The following is a 23,878-nucleotide window of genomic DNA, read 5'->3' on the forward strand; positions in this document are numbered from 1 at the left end:
AGGTCTTCCTACGTCTCAGAGTGACGACCCCCATCGCCATGCTCGCGTTCAGATTCTTTCGAGTACAGCCGGGACGAGTCCTTGATGGGTACTACTGATCGACTAAGATTTTTAATCGGCTACTTTTTTAGTGACGACCTCCCCGACATCCTGCCTCCCGAACCCGAAGGAGGGAAACCCCCTACAAGCCCCGCCCAGCATGACGCTGCTGAGGATGATGATGACGTCACTGAGGCCCGCCCGTCTCACCTCCCGTCCAGCTGCACACGTGAGAACACAACCTCCTCAAACGAAAGTAGAACACCGTAATACGCACAGGTTTGATGTGTTCAAAGCAACGCATTTTTCGTTTCCGCACGCTTTTTTTATTTGTATTTTTTTCCCCTCGCCTTCGTGTATATACAGTACAACTTTAAATACAACTCCGATCTCTTTTTTTTGTTGTTGTTAAATCTCGCATTTTTTAAACCAATTATTTCACAATTTGTGCTGTCAGCATCTAGGCACAAAGTGAAGTTTTAGATTTTATTGAAAAATAAGACAACCCCCTCCCCCCCTCACATTGCATTGTGGATTGATCTAGAAGTGACCAAGGCCTCGATTCAATATCCTTGTACGTCCGCTCACACCGCACCCTTCTGCCCTCATGCGATTCGACCACCAGCACCGCCTCCCTCTTCTTCAAGCTGACCAAAGACAAAGATCCCCCGTGTAGCCTCAACAGACTGTTGGGGAAAGTGCTGCTGTTAGCGGGCACCTATGAAGACCGGCACTGTGGCACACGAGACGGGGCGGGTGGCCATCACCGCGCCCGGCCGCCTTTGTCTCCCCAGGGGTGATGTTCACACACCGCACCAGGTGCTCATTTGAGGCTGAGTCGAACTAGGGGAGGTCCATGACCGGTTCAGATAACCGTCGCCGGGTTCGTAGCGCAACGTGCCAACCGCTACAAAATACCGCTCCCCTAAGTTGACCACCACCACTTATCACCGCCGCTATCCTTCCTCCAGTATAAATAAATATTCTGATTCTCCCGCCCCTCGTTCATTAAGCCCTCAAAACTGGCCATTCGTCACTAAATAAATAACACCTCCTTCCCACAATCCATTGGCCACATGGCGGCCTTGTGGGAGTGCATCTTTATCAGCAGCCACGACATTCGTATCGTCCGGATTTTCACGATTATCGTCACGCCGTGATTGTCGCTGCTCGATTTAAAATAATACTTTTTTTTTTTTTTACGGACAAGATACACCAAATAATGTCACAATTAATAAATAACGCTTTTCCAGAGTAACTGACGAGGTGGGGCTTACCCAGGGCCGTCCATGGGGTTGGTGGGGTGTGCGGGCCCCCCCCCAGATGCCTTCAAACTACACCGGAAGTATTACGTCTGACGCCGTGACGTCGAAGCGCGAGGGGGGGGGGGCCCAAAGCGCAGGGCCTGGGGCAGTCGCCCCGATTCGCTGTGTACCCTCGGGACGGCTCTGGGCGTGCCCACACTTTTCCAGATCGCACGTGACCTGCCGACGGACTAACTGCGGCGTAGATGTTTTAAACCACTGGGTGGACGGACGCAGCGGAAGGGGGATCCCAGAAACGATTTCCCGCTCTTTCAACTGCCGCGCTGGGAGATTGAATCGAACCGGCGACCTCTGGCTTGCGCGTCCGGTGTGCGACCCGAGGCAGCGCCGCTGTGGCAGCTCTTCTCCAAATGGCTCGCACGATGGTCGAATTTGACACTCGGGGAATTGGTGTACGCTCGGGGTTTAACTCGGCAGCCTAAGTTAACCGAATGTGTAAATGGCGAGACAACCCCCGTTGTTACAGAAATGTAGCGCAGGCTGGAAAACCCAGAAGGCTTTTTAAAAAACGTGCAACGACGTCTACAAAAGCACTCGGCCTTTGTGCTTTATGCAAAAACTTTCAGCAGTTCCTGAAGTACTGCGGTGTGGTCCTCTCGTCTTAGCTGCTGTAGGAGCGGCTGTAGAAGCAGCAGCAACCGTAGGAGCAGCAGCAGCTGTAGGAGCAGCAGCAGCTGTAGGAGGAACTAGGAGCAGCAGAAGCTGTAGGCACAGCTGTAGGAGCAGCAGCAAATATTGGAGCAGCTGTAGAAGCAGCAGCAGCTGTAGGAGCAACTGCAGGCGCGGCAGCTATAGAGCACCAGCAACTGTAGGAGCAGCAGCTGCAGGAGCAGATGTAGAGCAGCAGAAACTGTAGAGCACCAACAACAGTAGGAGCAGCAGCTGCAGGATCAGCTGTGAGCACCAACAACTCTAGGAGCAGCAGCAGCAGCTGTAGAAGCGACTGTAGTAGGAGCAGCAGCAGCAGCTCCAGGAGCAGCAGCAACTGTGGGAGCAATTGCAGGAGCAGCAGCAGCAGCAGCTGCTGTGTTCACAGCGGCCAGGGCAAGTCGCTGAAGTCCACGGGACCCCCGAGGCCAGCGTCGGCCTCCAGCAGGCTCATGATGACCGCCATGGCCGCCTCGTCGTTGCTGGGACTGCTTGAGCCGTCCATGAGGTACAGGTCCAGCGAGGGGTTGTCACCTGCGAGCAACAGAGATCGTGGTCATCGTCATCATCTTTCACCAACGTGGACTCAATCGGTCGATTCGGAAGAGGAAGAACAGCTGGATTGGGCAGGTGAGGGAGGTGATTGGGCAGGTGGTAGGTGGGATCTGTGGGGTCGGTGGGATCGGGGTCGGGATCGGTGGGGTTGGTGGGATCTGTGGGTTCAGTGGGGTAGGTGGGGTCAGGGTCGGTGAGATCTGTGAGGTCGGGTGGGGTCGTTGGAGTCGGTGGGGTCGGGTCGCACTCACTGATGGGGCCACCACTGTAAGGGTTGCTGCTGTCGGCTCCATTCATCGAGTTTGAAGGAGACTGCATGGCCAGTGCTGAACCCTGAATGCACACACAGACAAAGATCCCCCGTGTAGCCTTTTACAAGCCGTTGGGGCAAGTGCCGATAGCCTGCGAGTAGCGGGCGTGATGATCGCTGCGCTGTACGTACGCTTAACTTCTTTTGCACCGTACGTAGCCCACCGTGCTAAGCGGTGGGACGGGAAATCCCAATTGTGTAATCCCAATTGAGCAATTTGCGATTCACTCGTCAAATTCATCAAATTTGCACCGTGACGCCAGCACGCAGCGGGCCCCGCTCCTTTCCAACGGCATCGTTGGACCCGGAACGCCCCACCGCACGGCGGATGGCGAGCGGCGTCGCCCGCATTAACCAGGGCGGCCAGCCGGGCACGGAACCGCAAACCACCGAGGACAAGCGGCAAACGCGCCGACCCGCCGGGCCGCCCGCGTCACCGCCGCACGTGCCGTGTTTACGCGACCGCGCCGTGCAGCTGCGGCGTTGCTGCCGGGTGGCGCGCCGGAAGCGGCTGACCTTGCGGTTCCCGGGTGACATGGCATCGGACGGCGGAGGGGTGGCGAGCTGCAGGGGACTGGAGCCGCAGCTGGACGGAGAGGATCGCGACCTGGACGTGCGCACGCACACGTGTCACACACACACACACGCGTGTGTTTGCGTGTTACACAGAGACAGACCCCCCCCCCCCCTATAGGCTGGCGGCCCCGGTTAATACCGCAGGCGCGTTAACGTCGGCACCGCGGAGACAAAGGCGGTCGGGCGTGGTGCTGGCCACCCACCCCCTCGTGTACAGTTCCGGCCTTCATTAGGTGCTCGCTAACAGCACTTGCCCCAACAGTCTGTTTAGGTTATACGGGGGATCTTTGTCTCTGTGCATTGCAAGCCACGGTTGGCACGGTTGGGAGCGCGGCTGGTGCATCTGCCAGTCGTCTCCGTCGGCTAACCCACGGCCCCTGGGTCCATCCTGTGAACTCCTGCCAGCGGCAAGCCTTCAACACTTCACTTGCCTTACACGGTGCACTTAGCGTGGCACAAGCAGTGCCATAGTGGCAAGAGGTTAACTCCCTCGCCTTGTACACAGGAGGTCGTGAGTTCGATCCCGACCCTGAGGCCTGTATATTTGGAGTTTGCATGTTCTCTTTGTGGTCACGTGGATTTCTCTCCAGCTCCTCTGGTTTCTCCATCCACAGTTAGAAAAACGCGTTAAGAGTATTTGCCGGTTATACATTTCCACACGATGATAAGCCACTTCGTTGAGCGATCATTTGTGGCCAGGTCGCTTCTGAAAAAGAGCTATAAAGCTCGGTGGGCCTTACCTGGTAAAATAAAAATAGTTAATATTGACGTCACTGCCACTTAGTGGTGAACGGCGGCTGTTGTTCGTTGTTGTTGTGACCCTCACCTGTGGGTGGTCTCCATGAACTCGTCGGCGATGATCCGGCCAAGTTTTCCGGCTCCAGGCCTGGTGCCGCCCGGCAAGCCCGGAATCCCGGGAATGCTGCGTTTAATTCCTGGTTATGGAATGGAAAAGTTACGGAAACATTCGTTAATCACCTCTGTTGAACCGCTCATTCGCAAGGGTAAAGGTGCAGCCCTGCAATTTTCTGGTCAACCCCACCGCTGGCAGAAAGGATATTCTGGCCTAGTCCTTCCTCCACGCTGGCCCGATGTCTTGGGAGAGGTGGGAGTGCCCCACCACAGCAGACCTGCGGATTATAAACCAATTGTGGTGTTCCAATTTCTACTGCTGGGTGGACACAGGCCACGGTGGGTTTAAGAAGCCCGCACCATTGTTTCAATGGCCATGCCTTGGTGGACATCTGTGAAAAAGAACTCCATAGCTCACCGAGCTGTGTAGCTCTTTTTCAGAAGCCACAAATGATAGCCCAACGAAGTGGCCTTATCACGCAGTAGCGTCAGGGTCGGGATCGACCCCATGACCTTCTGCGTACCAGGCGAGGTATTAAACATCTCGCCACAGTGGCGCCCCCACGGAAAGAAACTGGTTAGAGGGTTAGGAAGATGTCACGGCAGCAGCGGCAGCAGCTGCATCACCAGGCCCGGCTCACCCACGGAGGAGGAGGAGCGAGCGGCAACCGGGCGGCTGGCGGAGGAGCCGCCGTTGCCCGGACTGAGCCCCGCGAGCGGCGCGAACCCCGGCATCGCGGACGCGGGGCCCGGGCGGCCACCCCCGGTGCCGCCCCCGGTGGACCCCTCCGCCCGGTCGTCCCCGCCGCCACGGCGCTGGGAGCCCAGCGTCGAGGTGGGGCTCAGCTGGGCCAAGCCGGGGCTCGCCGAGCCCATTTCTGACAAACTCACGCTCGGGTGGGACGCGGAGCGTACGCGCGCGCGCACACACGCACGCGTACGCACGCACACACACGAGCGCACGCACACGAACGCACGCGTACAAGCACACGCATGGGCGTGCACACGTATGGACACGGGATCGTATGCACATGCGCGGGGAACACGCGCAGTTTCGCACACACGTGCGTTCATGGGGGAGAATATACGCACAGGCACGTGCAGACGGATACACAAAGTTGACACGCGCGAGCGTGTCCCAAACAGGTGCACGAACGCGCACACGTTTACAGACGTGCAGCACACACATCGCACCACGCCACACACACAAACACAGTCACACGCACGCACCCACCAATATACACAAACACATACATACAAGCAGGCACACACACACACACACGTGTTAATTGTTTTGTACGAAGAAGTACATCTCACAGCCACTGCACGGCATTGCCGTGCCCTGACGCTGTATCTCGGCGTGCCCTCATTCATGTGTTTTGCAGCAGAAGGTCATTCTCATCCAGCGGAACGAATTGTTACATCGACATCGTCGTCATCGGCCGTGGTCAATCCACTGCTGGATGAACGCCTCCTCCCCCCCACCTCCCCCAGCCGCCGCCACCTTCCACGACCCTGCATGTGACCGCTCCGTCCAGCGCCGTGCGTACAACGCGGACGCTGTCTTTGTTTTTCTAGCGTGCTGCACTGCCCTCTGCTGCCCACGCCCCTACAGTATCTGCTGCCTCAGCAGCAGTAACAACAACGGCAGCAGCAGCAGCCTACAGCACATCCTGCGGTAATGTCCCAGTTTGTGACCGAGATCGAGGCCCCCTTGGCTGCGTCGCTCAATGTCGGGGCCCGGCCGGTGAGGCGACGTGCGGAGACTCTGTCCCCGACAACTCGGCCCATTGGCGGATGGCCGGGTCAGCCGCTTAACCGACCGACAAACTCTCCCACCGACCGATCGATCGACCGACCGACCAGCTGACTGGTTGACCAATCGACCGACTGACCAATCAACTGACCGACCAATCGATCGACTGACCGACGGACCGACCGACTGATTTCCCGATCAATCGAACGATTGACCAGCCCACCTAACAGCGAGCGAGGGAGCCACTTACGCGATGAGCGTGTTGGTGGACACGATGTACTCCACGTCCTTGGTCCACGGGTTCATGAAGCTGAACCAGAGGCTGCGCAGCGTGGCGAAGAAGCCGTCCTTGCAGCGGAAGCGGTACAGGTTGGTGGCGATGCGGTCTCCGGACTGCAGCACTGGGAGTGTGAAGCGGTGGCGGTCACCGGAGGGGAGAGAGAGGGGGGGGGGGGGCAGAGTGAGACGCGGGGTGGAGGTGGTGGCAAGTGAGGAGCGTTGGAGTTGAGGGTAAAGATGTCAAACGGACCCGGCTTGGCTGGGGACAGCCCCAGTGGTGTTGGAGAGGAAGTGGTGGTGGTGTTGCTGGAGCTGCTGCTGAAGGCGATGGTTTTGTTGGTCGTGCTGATGGGGGCGATTGTGCTGATGCTGCTGATGGTGGAGGTGCTGCTGCTAGTGCTAGCTGACGGTGGTTCTGATGGATTTGATGATGATGATTGTGATGGTGCTGGTGGATTTGATGATGATGATTGTGGATTTTATGATGGTAATGGTGGATTTGATGATGATTGTGGATTTTATGATGGTACTGGTGGATTTGATGATGATTGTACTGGTGGTTTTGATGATGATGATTGTGGATTTTATGATGGTACTGGTGGATTTGATGATGACGATGATGACGATGATTTTACTGGTGGATTTGATGATGATGATGATGGTGGATTTGATGATGACGATGATGATTGTACTGGTGGATTTGATGATGGTGGTGCTGGTGAATTAAGCTGCTGCTGCAGCTGGTGATGGTGGCGGTGGCGGTGATGTCGAGGAGTCCCCACCCAGGCGGTGAGACTCGGCCAGGTGCACGAGGTCGTCCTGGTGGAAGTACTCGTAGCACGAGGTGCCCAGCAGCTCCTGTGGCAGGTAGCCCAGGATCGCCGTCGCCCTGCACCGCGACAACAACAAACAAACAAAAATCAACGCCGCTATGAACGCCGCCGCCGCCGCCACTTCGAACCGGACCACAGGCGTTTGTTTCAAAAGAGTAATAAACTGTACTCGTACTCCTTGGTTCGTAAAGTCACGTAGGTAGAAATAAAACAAATCACAAAGTTTTGATCGCAACACAAGCAATCCTCATCAGTTGGGAACACCACAGCAAGAAAAAATGCTGACGTGGGCGAGAGAGAGCTGCCGTGGCAAGAGGTTTTATAGGTGGAGCAAGGGGGGAGAAAGGGGGGGGGGAACTGATCCATTCTCGAATCGAATTGCAACCGGCAGGATCGTAAACCATTCACCGAATCGCCAGAGAGCGGAGTGCCGGGTGTGTGTGGAGCGGGGGCCGGTGAGTCAAGGCGAAATGTGAACACTCTCTCCTGGTATCAGGGGCATTCATACTGGAGATGTCCAGGAGGGGCACTGGATCAGGACGTAACAACAACAACAAACAATACACAAACACGACACGAGTGCAAAGTATAGAAAATGTAAACAAATAATTTTAAACTTCTGTCGCGCCGTACGTAGCCAACAGCGCTAATCGGAGGTGCGCGGAAGGACAACAAACAAAACACGAAAAAGAGTTTTCAACCGAGATTGTTTAAAATTGCATAGCTCCCAGTGGCGTTTGAATATCGCAAGGAAGAGCGTTCCAGACGGCCGCAGAAGCGAACCCGTTAGCGCCGCGCGATGAAGCGTCTTTGTCCGACGGCCGAGCCAAAAGCCGCCTCCGCCGCTGCGAGGACGGTGACCGGAGTTCGTGCCCTTGCCGGTTTACGCTCCCCGGACGAGAGATTCGGTGTTGCGGCTCATTCGCAGCGAGCGCTTTACGTGCGACAGGCGTATCGGCGGCGGCGGCGCAGCGTCAGCACCGACCTCTGGTCGACGAAGGTGAACTTGCCGTCGACGGCGTGGCGCGACACGAACTCGGCGGGACGCACGCGGATGTGGTTCTGCTGGTGTTGGTGGTGCTGGTGGTGCTGGTGTTGGTGGTGCTGAGCGGAGCCGGGGTTCAGGGTCCCCGCGCCCAGCTGGTGCGACGGTGGCGCCGCGCCGCCGGTGCCCCCCGCGGCGGCCAAGGCGGGAGGGGCGTGCGCCGTCACGTGTGGGTGCAGGCGGCCGATCGCCACGAGGCAGCTGAGGTTGCAGCCCTCGTTGTCCGAGCTCTCGCCCTCCTCCTCCAGGCCCATCTTGGTGGGCGGCCAGCTCTTGAGGTAGCCCGTGCAGTGGATCGTGCAGAAGTTCTTGCGGTCTACACCGGGTCGGAGGGGCGAGGGGGCAGGACGGTTTACGTTTGGACGAGAGAGTGGCGGTCGCGGGTTGGAGGTTGTTTTAGTTTTTTTGGTTCGTGAGATTCGGTTTTGGGAACTTTACGCGACGACAGAAATATTCAATTGCGCTGGAGCCTGACGCCGGCCCACGGGTTGCAGAAATAATGGCCCCAGACCAATAACCCCCAGGTCACTCTCGATTTCTCAGCTGGTTCAAACCGAATCGTCTCAACGAAGCGAACTGAACCTGCAATGAAAACGGACAAACCGGCCACAACCCCCCCCCCCCCCCACTTCCAGCCCCTCCACGACCCCGGAGTCCCCGTGGGACTGTACCGACCGTTCTTCTTCTTGGAGCAGCTGGAAGAGAAATCCTTCTCCTCCGACTTGACGAGCGCCGGCTGGTTGCTCTTCATGCGGCAGAAGAAGGCGCGCCGGGCGCCCGAGCACAAGCGGCTTGGCCTCGCCAGCACGTCCGTCTTCACCGGCAAGCCCGCTGCGCCCACACGCAAGAGGCAAAGGGGTCCCCCCCCGTTATAGTCTTTGCCGGGGTGGTGGGGCAAGTGCTGCCGAAGGTGGCCCAGTCGCGGCATGGAGCGCCGTGCCCCGCGTGGAATTGACAAAAAAACGTCGCCTCCCCCCCACTCCGCGCGCCAGGCAACTCGTTTAAGGCTGAGTCGACCTAAGGGAGGCCCCTGGGGGTCGCTTGAGATATTCGCTGATGATGGGTTCGTAACGCAGCGAGCGTGCACGCACGTGCCCAGAGATATACATACACACAGATATAGATATACATACACAGATATACATACACACAGATATATAGATATACATACACACAGATATACACACACGCACGCACGGGGTCACACAATGCTCTGTGAGATTTCCGAATGGATTCCCTCTCATGATGTGAACACCGGTAGCTCACCGTGACTTCAACTGGGCGGCTGATAACGTGCGTATGTACGCAGAACTTCTTTCGCACCGTACGGAGCCAACTGTTCTAATCGGAACTGCGGTAATAAACAACACGGACGCCGTTGTATTCTCCGTAATGATAAACTTTTTTCCGCGCCCCCCCCCCCCCCGTGTCGATTTTTTTTTTTAAATTGACCCCACATTTGTGGGGTGCGTCTTACTCTACCGTGGTGCCCTCCAATCCGGAGAATACGATAAAACGATGACGACGATGGTGTTTTGATAGTCGCCCTCCTTCACGCCGCTGCGTCTCAGAGAGCTTTAAGCGCGACGAGCAACTTGCATCCCAACCCAGCACATTCGCAAGGACACCCCCCCCCCCCCACCCCAGTGGCACAAGGTGACATCTGCACCTAGTCTGGGAGTGGACATTGCTCTGCCGGTAGGGGGCGACGTTTGCTGCCGTGTGTAATCCCAATTGAGTAATGATGAAGATGCTACCCCGCACTCACTCTTAGCGTCTATAAGCCTCTCCCTAGGAGCCGTGTCTGACGAGGACAGCTGTTCCTTCACCTTGGCAATGTCCTTGGGATGAAGGTAGTCAAAGAGACTTTGCCCAATCAGGTCATTCTGCATACACACGACATTGCACAGCAGGCAAACCAGTAACACAATAATTATAACAATATTCTTGGCACTTACATGGCGATTGCTTTACAAGCCTCGGCTCATTCAAAGCGCAGCGCATCGCATCATTCTAAAGGGGGCACCCCCATCGACAGCCGTCCCCGTGCAGCACAAGGCCAGCGAGCGAGCATTCTTCCGCCAGTGGGTGGGCGATGATTTACTGCTCCGTGTGTCTGTGTGTGATGCCAGTTGAGTCATTTGCGGTGTGATTTTTAGAATTTGGAACGTTTGGCCCACGACGCCGGCACGTGATGGCCGTCTCGTGAAGTCGACAGGCGCGGGCTTTGTGGTTGATGCACGCGCAGTATTAACCGGGGCGGCCTGCCGGATTGGAACCGAGAAGAACGGTGTCAATTAGTTCCCCTGCCAAGCCTCGTTGAGTCTCAAGGCACTGCCTTGCAGGAGGATCCTGCTTTGGGATTTTTTTGGCCATTTCTAAAGCGGCTTGGTCTCTCGCGCCCGTCCACGGTAAATACGGCGATGATGTTTGGCAAAGCCACATCAAGGCAGTGGCACAGAGGTTCACAACCACTTGGATGGCATCGCTGAGATCCTGGAGTTCATTATTTGGTTCTTTCGGTTAAGTTACGTCTAAAGATAAAATAATAAATTAAAATAATAGCATATTACGACGTTTCGATTGCAACACAAGCCGATATGTGTCCTCTCTTTGTGTGTCCTTGTGATGTCTGTCTGCTTGTATGTCTGTCTATAGTTTTCTAGTTAGATTTTTGTTGCTATTTCTTTTATGCCTGATGATTGCTTGTGTTGCAATCGAAACGTCGTAATATGCTATTATTTTAATTTATTATTTTATCTTTAGACGTGACTTAACCGAAAGAACCAAAGAATAATTCCTACAGTCACGAAAGCTCCAAAATTAAGATCCTGGAGTTCAGTTTAATTTATTAGGTATAGCCCTGTGAGCCATTCGGCTCTTGAATCGGGTGCAACCGCAACAAACAAAAACAGTTCGAAGCCAGGCAGCTGCTTGTGATTAAGCCGGGTTCTCAGGTCGAGTGATTTGGTGGTCTCAGCGCGGTCACCAATAAGTAAGTAAGAACATTTGATATTGCGCACCCTTATGAGTCCGGTCCATCGCTGCACACAACAGCAACAACAGCAATAAAACGAGCATCACAATTCAAGTTGTTTCTGCATAATTTGCCAGAAGACAGTGGCTCTGAGAATGAAAGCAAGCGGGCCCCATCGCCGCTCTCGCACGGCAGAGGCGGGTGACAAACTTGTACCCCCTGGAGGTGGCTCTGCGACATTCACTTCCACGGGCCGTTCCCACGCACCAAAGTTGCGCCGCGCCTCTCTGTGAGAGTGCTCCGAATGGATTCTCCGTCTCGTAACGACGCGGCCTGCCGCTAGCGCGATGGCGGATGAGGCTGGGGTGGTAACAAACCAAAAAAACGTCAAGGAAATGTCCAGCGCGAGCTTTACCTGGCCGAAGTTGAGGATCTTGGAGACCGACTCTGAGACGAAGAGGATTTTCCCACGATCACATCCGACCACGAAGAGGAACCCCTCGGAGGCCTGCGGGGCAAAGACGCAACAATTCAGCCGTCGACTCGGAGTTGACTTTTCCTGGTCGGGCCACCTGACGATCTGGCGTGTTGAGACGTTAATAAGTGCACATTATCGTTGTTATTATTGAACACGTAGAGCGATTGCCGATTCTCGACTATTCCTTCCTGCGGCATTGGCAGCAGCACGGCCACTCACCCGCAGGATCAGATTCTTGAGCTCGTCGTCGGACAGAAACGCCGGTTTGTAGTTGGCCTCCGTGTACACGTTGGTGGCGCCTGCGAATGAAGAGCACGCGGCCATCGGTGGGAAATTTTAGTGCGAGAAGGGAAAAAGAAACTGAAGAGTGGGCGCCAAGATGCGGGCTTGGAATGAAACTATTATAAATTAAATTAGATTTTTTAATCAACCAGACTTGAGCTCCCCCGTGTCTCACTAAACCAGACTTCAGCTCCCCCCGTGTCTCACTAAGCCAGACTTCAGCTCCCCCGTGCCTCTCCAAACCAGACTTCAGCTCCCCCCGTGTCTCACTAAGCCAGACTTCAGCTCCCCCGTGCCTCTCCAAACCAGACTTCAGCTCCCCCCGTGTCTCACTAAGCCAGACTTCAGCTCCCCCGTGCCTCTCCAAACCAGACTTCAGCTCCCCCCGTGCCTCTCCAAACCAGACTTCAGCTCCCCCCGTGCCTCTCCAAACCAGACTTCAGCTCCCCCGTGCCTCTCCAAACCAGACTTCAGCTCCCCCCGTGCCTCTCCAAACCAGACTTCAGCTCCCCCGTGTCTCACTAAACCAGACTTCAGCTCCCCCGTGCCTCTCCAAACCAGACTTCAGCTCCCCCGTGTCTCACTAAACCAGACTTCAGCTCCCCCCGTGCCTCTCCAAACCAGACTTCAGCTCCCTCGTGTCTCTCCAAACCAGACTTCAGCTCCCCCGTGCCTCTCCAAACCAGACTTCAGCTCCCTCGTGCCTCTCCAAACCAGACTTCAGCTCCCCCCGTGCCTCTCCAAACCAGACTTCAGCTCCCCGCGTGTCTCTAAAACCGGGCTTAAGGCGACCGCGGTTTTGCGCGCCGCCGCCGCCGCGTCCCGGTGCCTCACCGCGCAGCGTCTTCATGTGCTGCACCGCCATGCGCAGCACCGTGAGCTTGTCCAGCTTGCGCGACATGGCGCTGCACGTGGGCACCATGGACGCCAGCTCGTCGATGTAGCTGTTCATCTTGTCCCGCCGCCGCTTCTCGATCTGACTGTGAGCCTCCCTGGCGGGGCACACAGCGCAAAGGTCCACCGTTGCAGCCTTGAGGGCAAGCGCCGCCAGCGAGTAGCACGCTGAAAGCATGGTTGGAGCATGGCTGACATCACACGACGGTGATATCCGAAACCGGTCCTGGGCCCCCACCTTCCACTCCCTGAGCCGCACACCCAACCGGCGTGGTGATAACGACAGAGGGCCCAGTCGCTGTCGGGCGCTTGTCAGTGGCTGCACTGGCAGTGCCAGTGGGGGGGGGGGGGGGGTGGCACGTGCCCCCCCAATGATCCGATCGAAATCCCTCATTCGATCGGATCATTGGGGTTTATTAGTAATAAATCGGCATTTTGCGACCCCCACTGCCACTGTGTAGCATATTATTACGTGCCAGGGACTCTATGAGATGGATGACAGGACAATATTCTGAGTCCATAATTGGCAATAAGTAACGGCAAAGCGGTTATAAGTGACTCACAGAATTGTGCGCAGTTGCGTCACAAGTACACGACTTCCCTGAAGGCATCAACACCTTCAGCGAGCGCGATGCCGATCACACCACGCGGTTCGAATTCGACCCTCGATCGATGTCTGCGCCATCGCCGCACACGCGTCGCATAAAAAAGCAAGGGACAAGTCCTTACTCACTAACAACTCCTCTATCATTTCTCATTGCTGGAGGGGTTGCCCCCCCCACCTGAAAATCCTGGCTCCGCCATTGAGTGGCTGACAATGAACGCGCTCACCGATGGCCGGGCACGGTATCGTCGGCGTCGTTCAATTTCGCCCTCCGTAGCTCGACGCGAGTTTCCAGCGCTCCGACGAGCGGTCAACGCCCGAGACGAGAGACGCTCGCCGTCCGCGCGCTGCCCACAGCGACGGCGAGCGCCTCTCTCCCCGTGTCGATCGCATCGGGAGGGCTGCCCGAGTCGAGCTTTCGGAAGTGGTTGCGCCACGCAAGGCGGTGCCGACCGTCTCGCGACGATGACCGCAAGTCGGGGAAGCCGCGCTCCGCGTTGACGCAGCTCAAGGGGCCATCCACTGAGTCCGTACGCATTGAGGGGTGAGGGGGGGTTAATCCAAATGCGTTCGCTTGCGTAGGGGGGGGTCTACTGACAATGTGCGCATAGGAAACGAGGAGGGGGGGGTGAAGCCTCGATAATAATTTGTCTACATTGGCCTTCAAATGAGCCACAGTTCAGTTTCTTCAGCTGTGAGACAACAAGTACTACCGGGAGAAGTGGGACTGTGGGAGAGGTGTCACTCGTGTGCCACCGTGCCCCTGACTGCAGCTATCACGCAGCTCAGCAAAATAAGTGGCCAAGGTACACAACTTAATTCTTTCATGCAGCCGGCGGTGGACAATCTGTTTGCTCAAACACGTTAATATTATTAATCCGTGATTGTTTCTGCGTGGATTAAATATCGGACGTTCTTTAGGATTCGGGGGGGGGGGGGGTGTAAAAAGTCCGCGTGCGTACAGGAAGGGGGGGAGGGGTTTTGAGTTTTGACAGATGTTTGTGTCCCTACTCAATGGATGGCCCCTAAGGGGAGCGAAACGACTCGGCGACAACCACTCCCAGGAGCGTTGCCTGCGTGTGGTTCGCGTTTTCCCAAGAGGTAGATGCGTCTCTACCCCCCCCACCACCACCACCTCCGCACAACGAGCTAGAGGTTACATCAGAATGAGAATCGGAATATTTCGTGACACTGGAGGAATCCGATAATCCGCGAGGCTCTGTCTCGTGGGCATCAGTGACACGAAGAGACGTCCTTCTTACTTGGAGTACTTGTTTCTGCACTGCTGATCCGTGCCTTCCACTCTGAGAATAAAGAAAGAAAAAACACACGCGCGGCGTGAATACAAAAATTAAAAACAAAGCAAAATATTTAACACACTTGTCAACAACGCCTACTTAATAGAATAAAATCGACAGTGCCGCTGTTTACAAGTGTGTCGAGTTTATTTTTCCGTGTTAACTGGGCCGCATTAGCAACAGCGGGAGCGTCGCAACAATAATTGACGGACGGTACCTGTTAACACTCTTTGCTTCTTTCGGTAAAGTCACGTGGGTGTATAAAATTAAATAAATCACGACGTTTCGATCGCAACACAAGCGGTCGGCCTCGGGCGGAAAAAAATATTATCCAGCAGTGTAACTGCTGAACCAGCGAGAGAGCTGTTACAACAAGAGGCTATACATGTGGCGATGGGCAAGCAAGAGGGGTCCTCCTACGCCCACGTGACTTTACCGAAAGAGCCAAAGTGGATGGATTCCTGCAGTCACGAAAGCTTCAAATCAAGAATGGTACCTATACTCTTAGTTTTTTCGGTAAAGTCACGTAGGTAAAAAATGAAATAAAAATTAATAAAAATAAAATAATAAAAATCACCACGTTTCGGAGGCAACACAAGTCTCCGTCATCAGGTGGGACCGTCACAGCCAGATTTGCTGCATCAAGTGAGGCAGGGATTCCAAAATGCGATACGTTCCATTCATTGGCTACCACATTCTGATAAGCCCCCCCCCCCTCCCCCTTAACTTGTATTTAAGAACTTGCATCTTGGAATCCCTGCCTCACTTGATACAGCAAGTCTGGCTGTGACGGTCCCACCTGATGACGGAGACTTGTGTTGCCTCCGAAACGTCGTTATTTTTATTATTTTATTTTTATTAATTTTTATTTCATTTTTTACCTACGTGACTTTACCGAAAAAACTAAGAGTATGAATCCTTGCAGTCACGAAAGCTTCAAATCTATAAACAATGGTACCTGTTGAGTTGATCGTCTCTGTCCGTGTCCATACAGTCCCTGCCAACAAGCCAAGCGTGCACACAGAGACCCCCCGCATCGTATTAACAGACTGTTGGGGGCACGTGCTGTTAGCGAGCGTCACCTGTGAAGGCCGGCACGGCACACGAAGGGGGTGGGTGGCCAACACCACGCCCGGCCGCCTTTGTCTCCTCAGCGGCGATATATATATTTACACACCGCACCAGGTACTCATTTCGAGGCCGAGTCGACCTTGGAGAGGCCCCAGCACCGGTTCAGATAATCACCGCCCGGTGTTGGCCGCGAGCGGGAATCGAACTCGGCGATGCCGGGTTCGTGGCGCAGTGCTAACCGCTGCACCGCCGCTCCCAACACGCGTGGGTTGGGGTGCGAGTGACGCGCTGAGTGGTGAGAGGCTTTGACGACACTCGTGCACATGACATGGTAACAACATCGACCTGTAGCACTGCGCCGCAGAGGTCGCAAACAGGTTTTGATTCCTTACCCGTACCCGTACCCGGCCGCACTAGGGTCGCAAACGGGTACCCGTACCCGGCCGTACCCGTACCCTACCCGTACCCGGCCGGGTACGGGTAGGGTACAGGTATCGGGTACCTGATTGCGACCTCTGGGATGAAGCCATGTTGCAGGCGCGGGTGGGTTGATTCTAGGAACTTGAATTGTGAGAAGAGACAAGACGTTGGGAAATGAGTGACAAACGGCTACTCACCAATGACTCACGGCCTACCCGTACCCGGCCGGGTACGGGTAGCCGGGTATCGGATAGGGTACGGGTATCGGGTATCGGGTACCCGGTTGCGACCTCTGCTGCGCCGCCATCCCCCAACGCGACGGCGTTCGCTCCTCGCTCGCGTTGAGAGAGAGCGAAAGGCTCGGAGGAACCACGGATGAACGGAGAAGCCAGCGGCCACACGGTGAGATGGCAATTGCCCAAGCTCTGCGATCCTCTGCGTGTTAAGATGTTTTCAGCCAATTGATGAGCGTTTATACATGCCGGCGGGGGGGGGGGGGGCGGTGGGGGAATCCAGAGTGTCCGGAGAAATCCCACGGTGCCATATCCCATCCACGCAGATGGCGGTCAGTCAAGAGTTTACCGCACGGCCTTCCGATACGGCTCGCCCTCGACGCCCGCGGGAAGGGATTCTCACGACGACATCTGAGGATAACGACGACGACGACGAGTGGGAGGAGGAAGAGAGAGAGAGAGAGGTGAGTGTGGCGAGCGGTGATAGCGGTGAGAAGGGAGCTACTCACTCGAATGAAAAGCCATCCAGGCTGGGCGCGACGTGAGAAGGGGAGAGACAGGAGAACAGGGCGTTTCAGTCGTTACGACGCGACAACATCGTGCTCGAACGGACCGTTTGTTGTTTCCTTTCACGGAGAAAATATCAATCGACTGGCATCGCGGTGCGTTTTTATCCGCCTCTCGATGCGTCCTCGGGCGAGTCCTGTCGCCTCGGGACGCTGCGTCCAGCTTTCTCACCTTACCGCGGCGCAGAGGTCGCAAACGGGTTTTGATTCCTTACCCGTACCCGGCCGCACCAGGGTCGCAAACGGCTACCCGTACCCGTACCCGGCCGGGTACGGGTAGCCGGGTATCGGGTAGGGTACGGGTATCGGGTACCCGGTTGCGACCTCTGCCGCGGTGGTTACTAATCCGCCAAAGCCTCGCCGGGTCAAAGTAGGAGCGTTGTTGTTATTATTATTCGAGAGGGTCACCACTACATTGTAATGTTTGGCCAATTTGATTCAGGTGCCAGTGGATAGCTCCGCCACACACGGATGGACTCAATAATCCAGTGCTGCACCGCCACCTCCTGGCCACCTCGGGCTACTGACCAGCTGCGGGAATTGAACCGTTGCCGTCTGTTCTCCGGGTAAATGAGAAACACTTCCAGCCATCCCCCCCTCCTCCCGCCTCCCCCTCCCCGTATTTTAAAACAAACGTTGTGGGCGCCTCTCACAATTTCGGAGGATACGGTAACATACTCTTAGATCTTTCGGTAAAGTCACGTAGGTAAAAAATGAAATAAAAATTAATAAAAATAAAACAATAAAAATCACGAAGTTTCGGAGGCAACACAAGTCTCCGTCATCAGGTGGGACCGTCACAGCCAGATTTGCTGCATTAAGTGAGGGAGGGATTCAAGATGTAAGATACGTTAACAGTCATGCACACACCCGCGCAGCGGAGAGCAGCTGCAAACGCCAACACCACGTGCGCAAACTCCGGCTGGACAGAGCTGTTATAACCGGTCACCGCTGTAAGCCGCTAACCGTTTGCCCGACTCGTCAAAATGACGCCGGCGCAATCGGTTACACTAGGGTGTAGCGGATGTCATTTTGGTACCAAGTTCACCGATGATCCAACCGCCGCGCCTAGACACGGAAGGTAAGCGGTCTCCGCTGGATGGCCACTCTGTGTTCATGTCGGGGCGCCGCGGTGGCGAGACGTTAACTACCTCGTGGCTTCCATCCCGACCCTGACGCTGCCTGCCGCTGTAAATTTGGAGTTTGCGTGTCTCTCTCTCACACAATCATCACGGTGGCTAGGAGATGTTAACTACCTCGCCTGGTGTGCAGGAGATCGTGGGTTCGATCCTGACCCTGATGCCTGCTGCTGCTGTATATTTGGAGTTTGCGGTGTCTCTTTCTCTCCACCGTGGTCGCGTGGATTTTTCTCCGGGTCCTCCGGTTTTTCCCTCCGCATTCAGAATCGTCAATTGTTTTGAGTATTTTTCGGCTATAAATTTCCACGTGATAAGCCACTTTCGTTGAGCGATCATTTCTAATCGCCAGGTTGCTTCTGAAAAAGAGCTGCATAGCTCAGTGGGCCTTACCTGGTAAAAAAAAAAAAATATTTAAAAAAATAGTTTAGTTCAGTAGATTGGTGAAGAATAATCGTGTGTCCGAAGCCAGACTTAGCGTGTTTTGGTTTTCTGCGGGCTGTGTGATCCCACGCTCCGCTTCCCTCTATTAGCCCGGATGATCTAGAGCTTATTGTTGCGTCGGAAATGTATTTTCGAGGCATTGTTCGCCAATGACATTTCGGGAATTTTAAGGGGGGGAACAAAAAAAAGGCAATTCCGTGTAGGCGCTGAGCTCGGTCATTTGTGTGGCTTCAAGAAAGCCTTTTTATATTTCCGCATTAATATCTAGGTCACAGCGCCCGTGTTGGTTTTTTATATATTTATATATAATATAATTCATTGTTACTATTCTTTGTATTACTCCATTGACGCCGCTGTATTCATGTCCTCGTTGTTTGTCTTAAAGCCATTCTCGCACAACGCCTTTCACAGCGTTCTCATTCATTTCAATGCCACGTGTGACGCACACATTACGTGACGCCGAAATGTATTTTTTGTTTTTAATAAGCTGGCTTCCCGGTCATTTAAATGTAGGACACCATCCGATTTAAATGTCGCGTGAAATAGCCGAATTAAATGACCGATATTCTTAGGTTTTTTCGGTAAAGTCACGTAGGTAAAGCAGTAAAATTAATAAAAGTAAAATAAAATAAAAATCACGACGTTTCGGAGGCAACACAAGCTTCCGTCTTCAGGTGGAACCGTCACAGCCACGACAGCTGTATCAGGTAAATGAGAGATTGCATATACGGAGTAGTAGCTCTTGCAATCTCTCATTTACTTGATACAGCTGTCGTGGCTGTGACGGTTCCACCTGAAGACGGAAGCTTGTGTTGCCTCCGAAACGTCGTGATTTTTTAATTTTATTTTACTTTGATTAATTTTAACGTTTAACCTACGTGACTTTACCGAAAAAACCTAAGAATATGAATCCTTGCAGTCACGAAAGCTTCAAATCTAGAATTAAATGACCGATTTAAAATAAACTAGATATTTTTTTTTTATTTTACCAGATTAGGCCCACTGAGATACGTAGCTGGTTTTTTTCAGAAGCGACCTGGCCACAAATGATAGCCCAACGAAGTGGCTCATCTTCTTGGTTCTTTCGGTAAAGTCACGTAGAAAAGAAATAATAAAATAATAAAAATAAAACATAATAAAATTTCGATGTAAAGCTTTCGTGACTGCAGGGATTCATCTTTCGGTAAAGTCACGTAGAAGGGAAGACAGCGTCTGACGCTCAGGTGAAGACCAGGTCTGTCGGGGTGACGCTGTCTCCCCGACAGACCTGGTCTTCACCTGAGGACGGCTGCTTGCGTTGTGGCCGAAACGTCGTGAGAATTATTTTATTATGTTTTATTTTTATCACTTCATTATTTCCCTTCTACGTGACTTTACCGAAAGAACCAAGAAGATGAATCCCAATGCTTAAAAATAACCTGGGAAAAATCGCTCAATCCCGATCACACGCAGCAGCAGCAGCGGCAACAACATCACCGCCCCGAACTTGGCGAGTTCCCTCCTTTAAAATGAGTCTCGTAACGATAATCACGACGACGGCAATGACAACGACGCGGCGTGCGCACTCTCGCGTGGGCACCGTCTCGCGTACTCGTAGTCGGGGGAGCTGCCACGCCGCTTGCGGTTGAAGTCGAGGGCGGCGCTGTTGAGCGTGCGAGGCATCAGCCCCGAGGAGCCAGGCGCCAGGAACTCGCTCATCGTCGAGCTGATGTCCATGCGCTGGTCCGCCATCGCTTCATCTGCACGAGGCACGCGTACAACATGCGCAGGGGACACGGGCACCAGGGCAGCTTCAGAGAGAGACCAGTACCAGGGCAATGCCATCTCAATGTCTCTACACCGTGCTTTAGAGACGCTAATACCAGGGCAATGCCAACTCAATGTCTCTACATCGTGCTTTAGAGACGCTAATACCAGGACAATGCCATCTCAATGTCTCTACACCGTGCTTTAGAGACGCCAATACCAGGGCAATGCCAACTCAATGTCTCTACACCGTGCTTTAGAGACGCTAATACCAGGGCAATGCCATCTCAATGTCTCTACACCGTGCTTTAGAGACGCCAATACCAGGGCAATGCCATCTCAATTTCTCTACACCGTGCTTTAGAGACGCCAATACCAGGGCAATGCCATCTCAATGTCTCTACACCGTGCTTTAGAGACGCCAATACCAGGACAATGCCATCTCGATGTCTCTACACCGTGCTTTAGAGACGCCAATACCAGGGCAATGCCATCTCAATGTCTCTACACCGTGCTTTAGAGACGCCAATACCAGGGCAATGCCATCTCAATGTCTCTACACCGTGCTTTAGAGACGCCAATACCAGGACAATGCCAACTCAATGTCTCTACACCGTGCTTTAGAGACGCCAATACCAGGACAATGCCATCTCGATGTCTCTATACCGTGCTTTAGAGACGGCCAATACCAGGGCAATGCCATCTCAATGTCTCTACACCGTGCTTTAGAGATGCCAATACCAGGGTAATGCCATCTCAATGTCTGTCCATCGTGCTTTAGAGACGCCAATACCAGGACAATGCCATCTCAATGTCTCTACACCGTGCTTTAGAGACGCCAATACCAGGGCAATGCCAACTCAATGTCTGTTCGTCGTGCTTCGGACAGCTTCAGAGGGACACATGAACATTAGGACAAAGCCATCTCAACGTTTCTCTTGACCTGGTTACCGATTCGCAAGTCAAAGCATCGATAATGGAATCCGGTGCAGAGCATCGACAATAGAATCCATGCGTGCGCGTGGTGCAGGCGTGACCCAAAAGTCAGCAAATCAACAAATCACATCGGGTTATTTAAAAAAAATTTGTAGCAAATGTTCAAACTGTCTTCCATTGACATTTCATGCACGAATTCTCTTTTGAAACGAATTTAGGACTTTTCTATGATCACCGCTGCGTAATCTTTGAGCATTCATCAATAGTGTTTTGTAGTCTTCATTAATTCGGAGTTCTTGGTCGTGTTTTGTTAACAATGGATTTGAAGTGACCCCCCAAAGGAAGACGAAGAACCATCGATATATTAATACTGATAATTTATACAATATTCTTGGTTCTTTCGGTAAAGTCACGTAGAAGGGAAATAATAAAATAATAAAAATATTAAACAATAAAATTCTCACGACGTTTCGACTGCAACACAAGCAATTATTATCAGGTGTGAAATCCACAGCAAAATGTTTTTTTTTTCAAATTTTCTTGCTGTGGATTTCACACCTGATGATGATTGCTTGTGTTGCAGTCGAAACGTCGTGAGAATTTTTTATTGTTTTATTTATTTTATTTATTTTTTATTTCCCTTCTACGTGACTTTACCGAAAGAACCAAGAATATGAATCCCTGCAGTCACGAAAGCTTTAAATCAAAATATATACAATGTTAACTTAAAGAATAAGCAATTAAATTGTGTAATGCCAGTGTTAAAATGAATGAATTAACCCTATGCGTTCTGACTTTTGGGCCCTCCTGTATATATTTTTCATTTTAAAGCCACACAGTGTCATTCATGAATTTGTTGAGTTGTTGCTGTTATTGTTATTATTTGTCCTTGTGCACCACTGCCAACGCAGCAGCAGCATCACCAAATTGTTGGTTTAATGTTGGCGGTACGTGTAAACGGCGGTGACCTCCCGTTACGTGAATACGCGTTAAAGTGCGCTGACTATTTACATGCAATTAAAGTTGCAGGAATCCAGGCTAAATCCGCTTAACTATTCAATACGACGTCAAGCAAAGGCCAAGTAAAGAATTCAAATTGCCGCTTTGGGAAAAATTGTAAATGCACAAGAGTTATTATGTCATTCCTGGAAAGGAAGTGTCTAGACCGTTCGGCTAGCAAGAGGCCAACGGGCGAAGATAGATTACGTAACAAAATAAATGTCATCCATAAGAGTTTTTTTGGGTTAGATCGCGTAAATATATAAATGTGTCGTTAAAACCCGCCACCACCCGACACAGCCAACTAGTAAGGGTTGTCACGTAAACAGAACGTGACCAATTCGTCACTAGTACAGCACTAACCAGCGTGTTGGAATTGATTACTGTAATTACTGGCGAAACGTCGTACTCAGAGTGTAAATGTTGTGGCTTGGCTCTCCAACACACCGGTTAGTGCTGTACTCGTGACGAATTGGCCACGTTCTGTTTACGTGACAGCCCTCACTAGTCGGCTGTGTCGGGTGGTGGCGGATTTTAACGACACATTTATATATTTACGCGATCTAACCCAAAAAAACTCTATTATGGATGACATTGCTCGCGAAAGCCTACGCGCTAAACCAAAATAAATATGCTTCAAACGTAAAAAAAAAACACACCGACGAGATGAAACTGCCCTTAAAACAATCAACCGCACGCCAAAACCACCCTCGCGGTCAGTTTACGTGCGCGACGACGATCGCATTCGAACTGTTCCGGTAAAAACCGAACCTAAACCAAAATCACCGTTGAGACCGCCGAAACAAAAAATGTAAAAAAAAAAATCGAAAAAAAAACACATTTGCACAAACCTTCGTGAAACGAGTCGGGGATGAACGCCGGCTGCGTCGCGAAGGACATCGCGTGTGCGTGCGCGCGCTACTGCAACCACCTTCTCAGCCAAAGCCACTGCGTTTCTCCTCTCTGTCAGCCGCTGTTAAATGCGCCCGCAAGCGGCAGCAACAGCGGCAGCCACTGCTCGGTTTGGGTGGGTGGGTGGAGGGTTGTGGAGTTGTAATTTTTATAGCCGGAGCGAAAACAAGGAGCGAGTTTGCGCGCCGATGGTGCCAATAGGACGCGCGCTACGTGCCGTGACGCACGGCCCTACGGGTTTAATTAGACGCGCAAAGCAGCGAGAGAGAGCGAGAGAGGGATCGAGCGAGCGAGCGAGAGACGGGATAGTGGGTTGCGGTGGGGGTGTGCAGGCTGGGTTTGGGAGGGAGGCGCTCGCCGACTCGCAGGGATGGATTTGACCTACTTGTATGTGGGGCAGGGCTTAGCGCGACGTGTCAACACTTCAATGTGGCGGTGGCTGTAGCAGCGGGGCCGGCTCGCCAAGCGAGGAATCGGCGACGGTTTAAAGGTCTCCCCCCCCTCTCGCAGGAGTTCGTCCACGCGTTCACCACAGGCACCCTCGCGGCACCGACGCGTCCGCAGTTAGCCCAACGTGAGGCTTTTTCATCGTCGACTGCGTCGTTATCGCGCCCTTTCAGATGCGCTTCTGTGGTTCTCTGGTATCTCTGAAGCACGGTGTAGA

The 23,878-nt window shown here is 53.3% G+C and overlaps 1 protein-coding gene across 1 annotated transcript; it reads right to left on the minus strand.

The window, feature by feature from the left end:
* Positions 1-351: 351 nt before the first annotated feature.
* On the minus strand, positions 352-23,327 carry BMAL1 (basic helix-loop-helix ARNT like 1). Its single transcript, XM_061552676.1, has 18 exons — positions 23,154-23,327; positions 20,213-20,360; positions 16,985-17,005; positions 15,710-15,748; positions 14,716-14,757; positions 12,790-12,947; positions 11,893-11,972; positions 11,611-11,703; positions 9,987-10,104; positions 8,894-9,049; positions 8,159-8,534; positions 7,123-7,229; positions 6,312-6,462; positions 4,947-5,197; positions 4,280-4,388; positions 3,394-3,484; positions 2,819-2,900; positions 352-2,546 (listed from the first exon to the last, which is right to left on the minus strand). The coding sequence occupies exons 1-18, from the start codon at positions 23,200-23,202 to the stop codon at positions 2,395-2,397; spliced, it is 2,223 nt and encodes a 740-aa protein (XP_061408660.1). The 5' UTR covers positions 23,203-23,327; the 3' UTR covers positions 352-2,394.
* Between the last annotated feature and the right edge of the window lie 551 nt (positions 23,328-23,878).

This window comes from Lethenteron reissneri, chromosome 2 (genome assembly GCF_015708825.2).
Source record: "Lethenteron reissneri isolate LAM-NWPU_2019-01 chromosome 2, ASM1570882v1, whole genome shotgun sequence".
Lineage (NCBI taxonomy): Eukaryota > Metazoa > Chordata > Hyperoartia > Petromyzontiformes > Petromyzontidae > Lethenteron > Lethenteron reissneri.

Excerpts from the sequence above, each read along its gene's own strand:
- BMAL1 (XM_061552676.1), bottom strand. The coding sequence starts at position 23,202 with ATGTCCTTCGCGACGCAGCCGGCGTTCATCCCCGACTCGTTTCACGAA. Across the intron at positions 14,758-15,709 it reads AGAGACGATCAACTCAACAG|AGTGGAAGGCACGGATCAGC; the intron begins GTACCATTGTTT and ends CTTTATTCTCAG. Across the intron at positions 9,050-9,986 it reads GAGGCTTATAGACGCTAAGA|CGGGCTTGCCGGTGAAGACG; the intron begins GTGAGTGCGGGG and ends GTGTGGGCGCAG.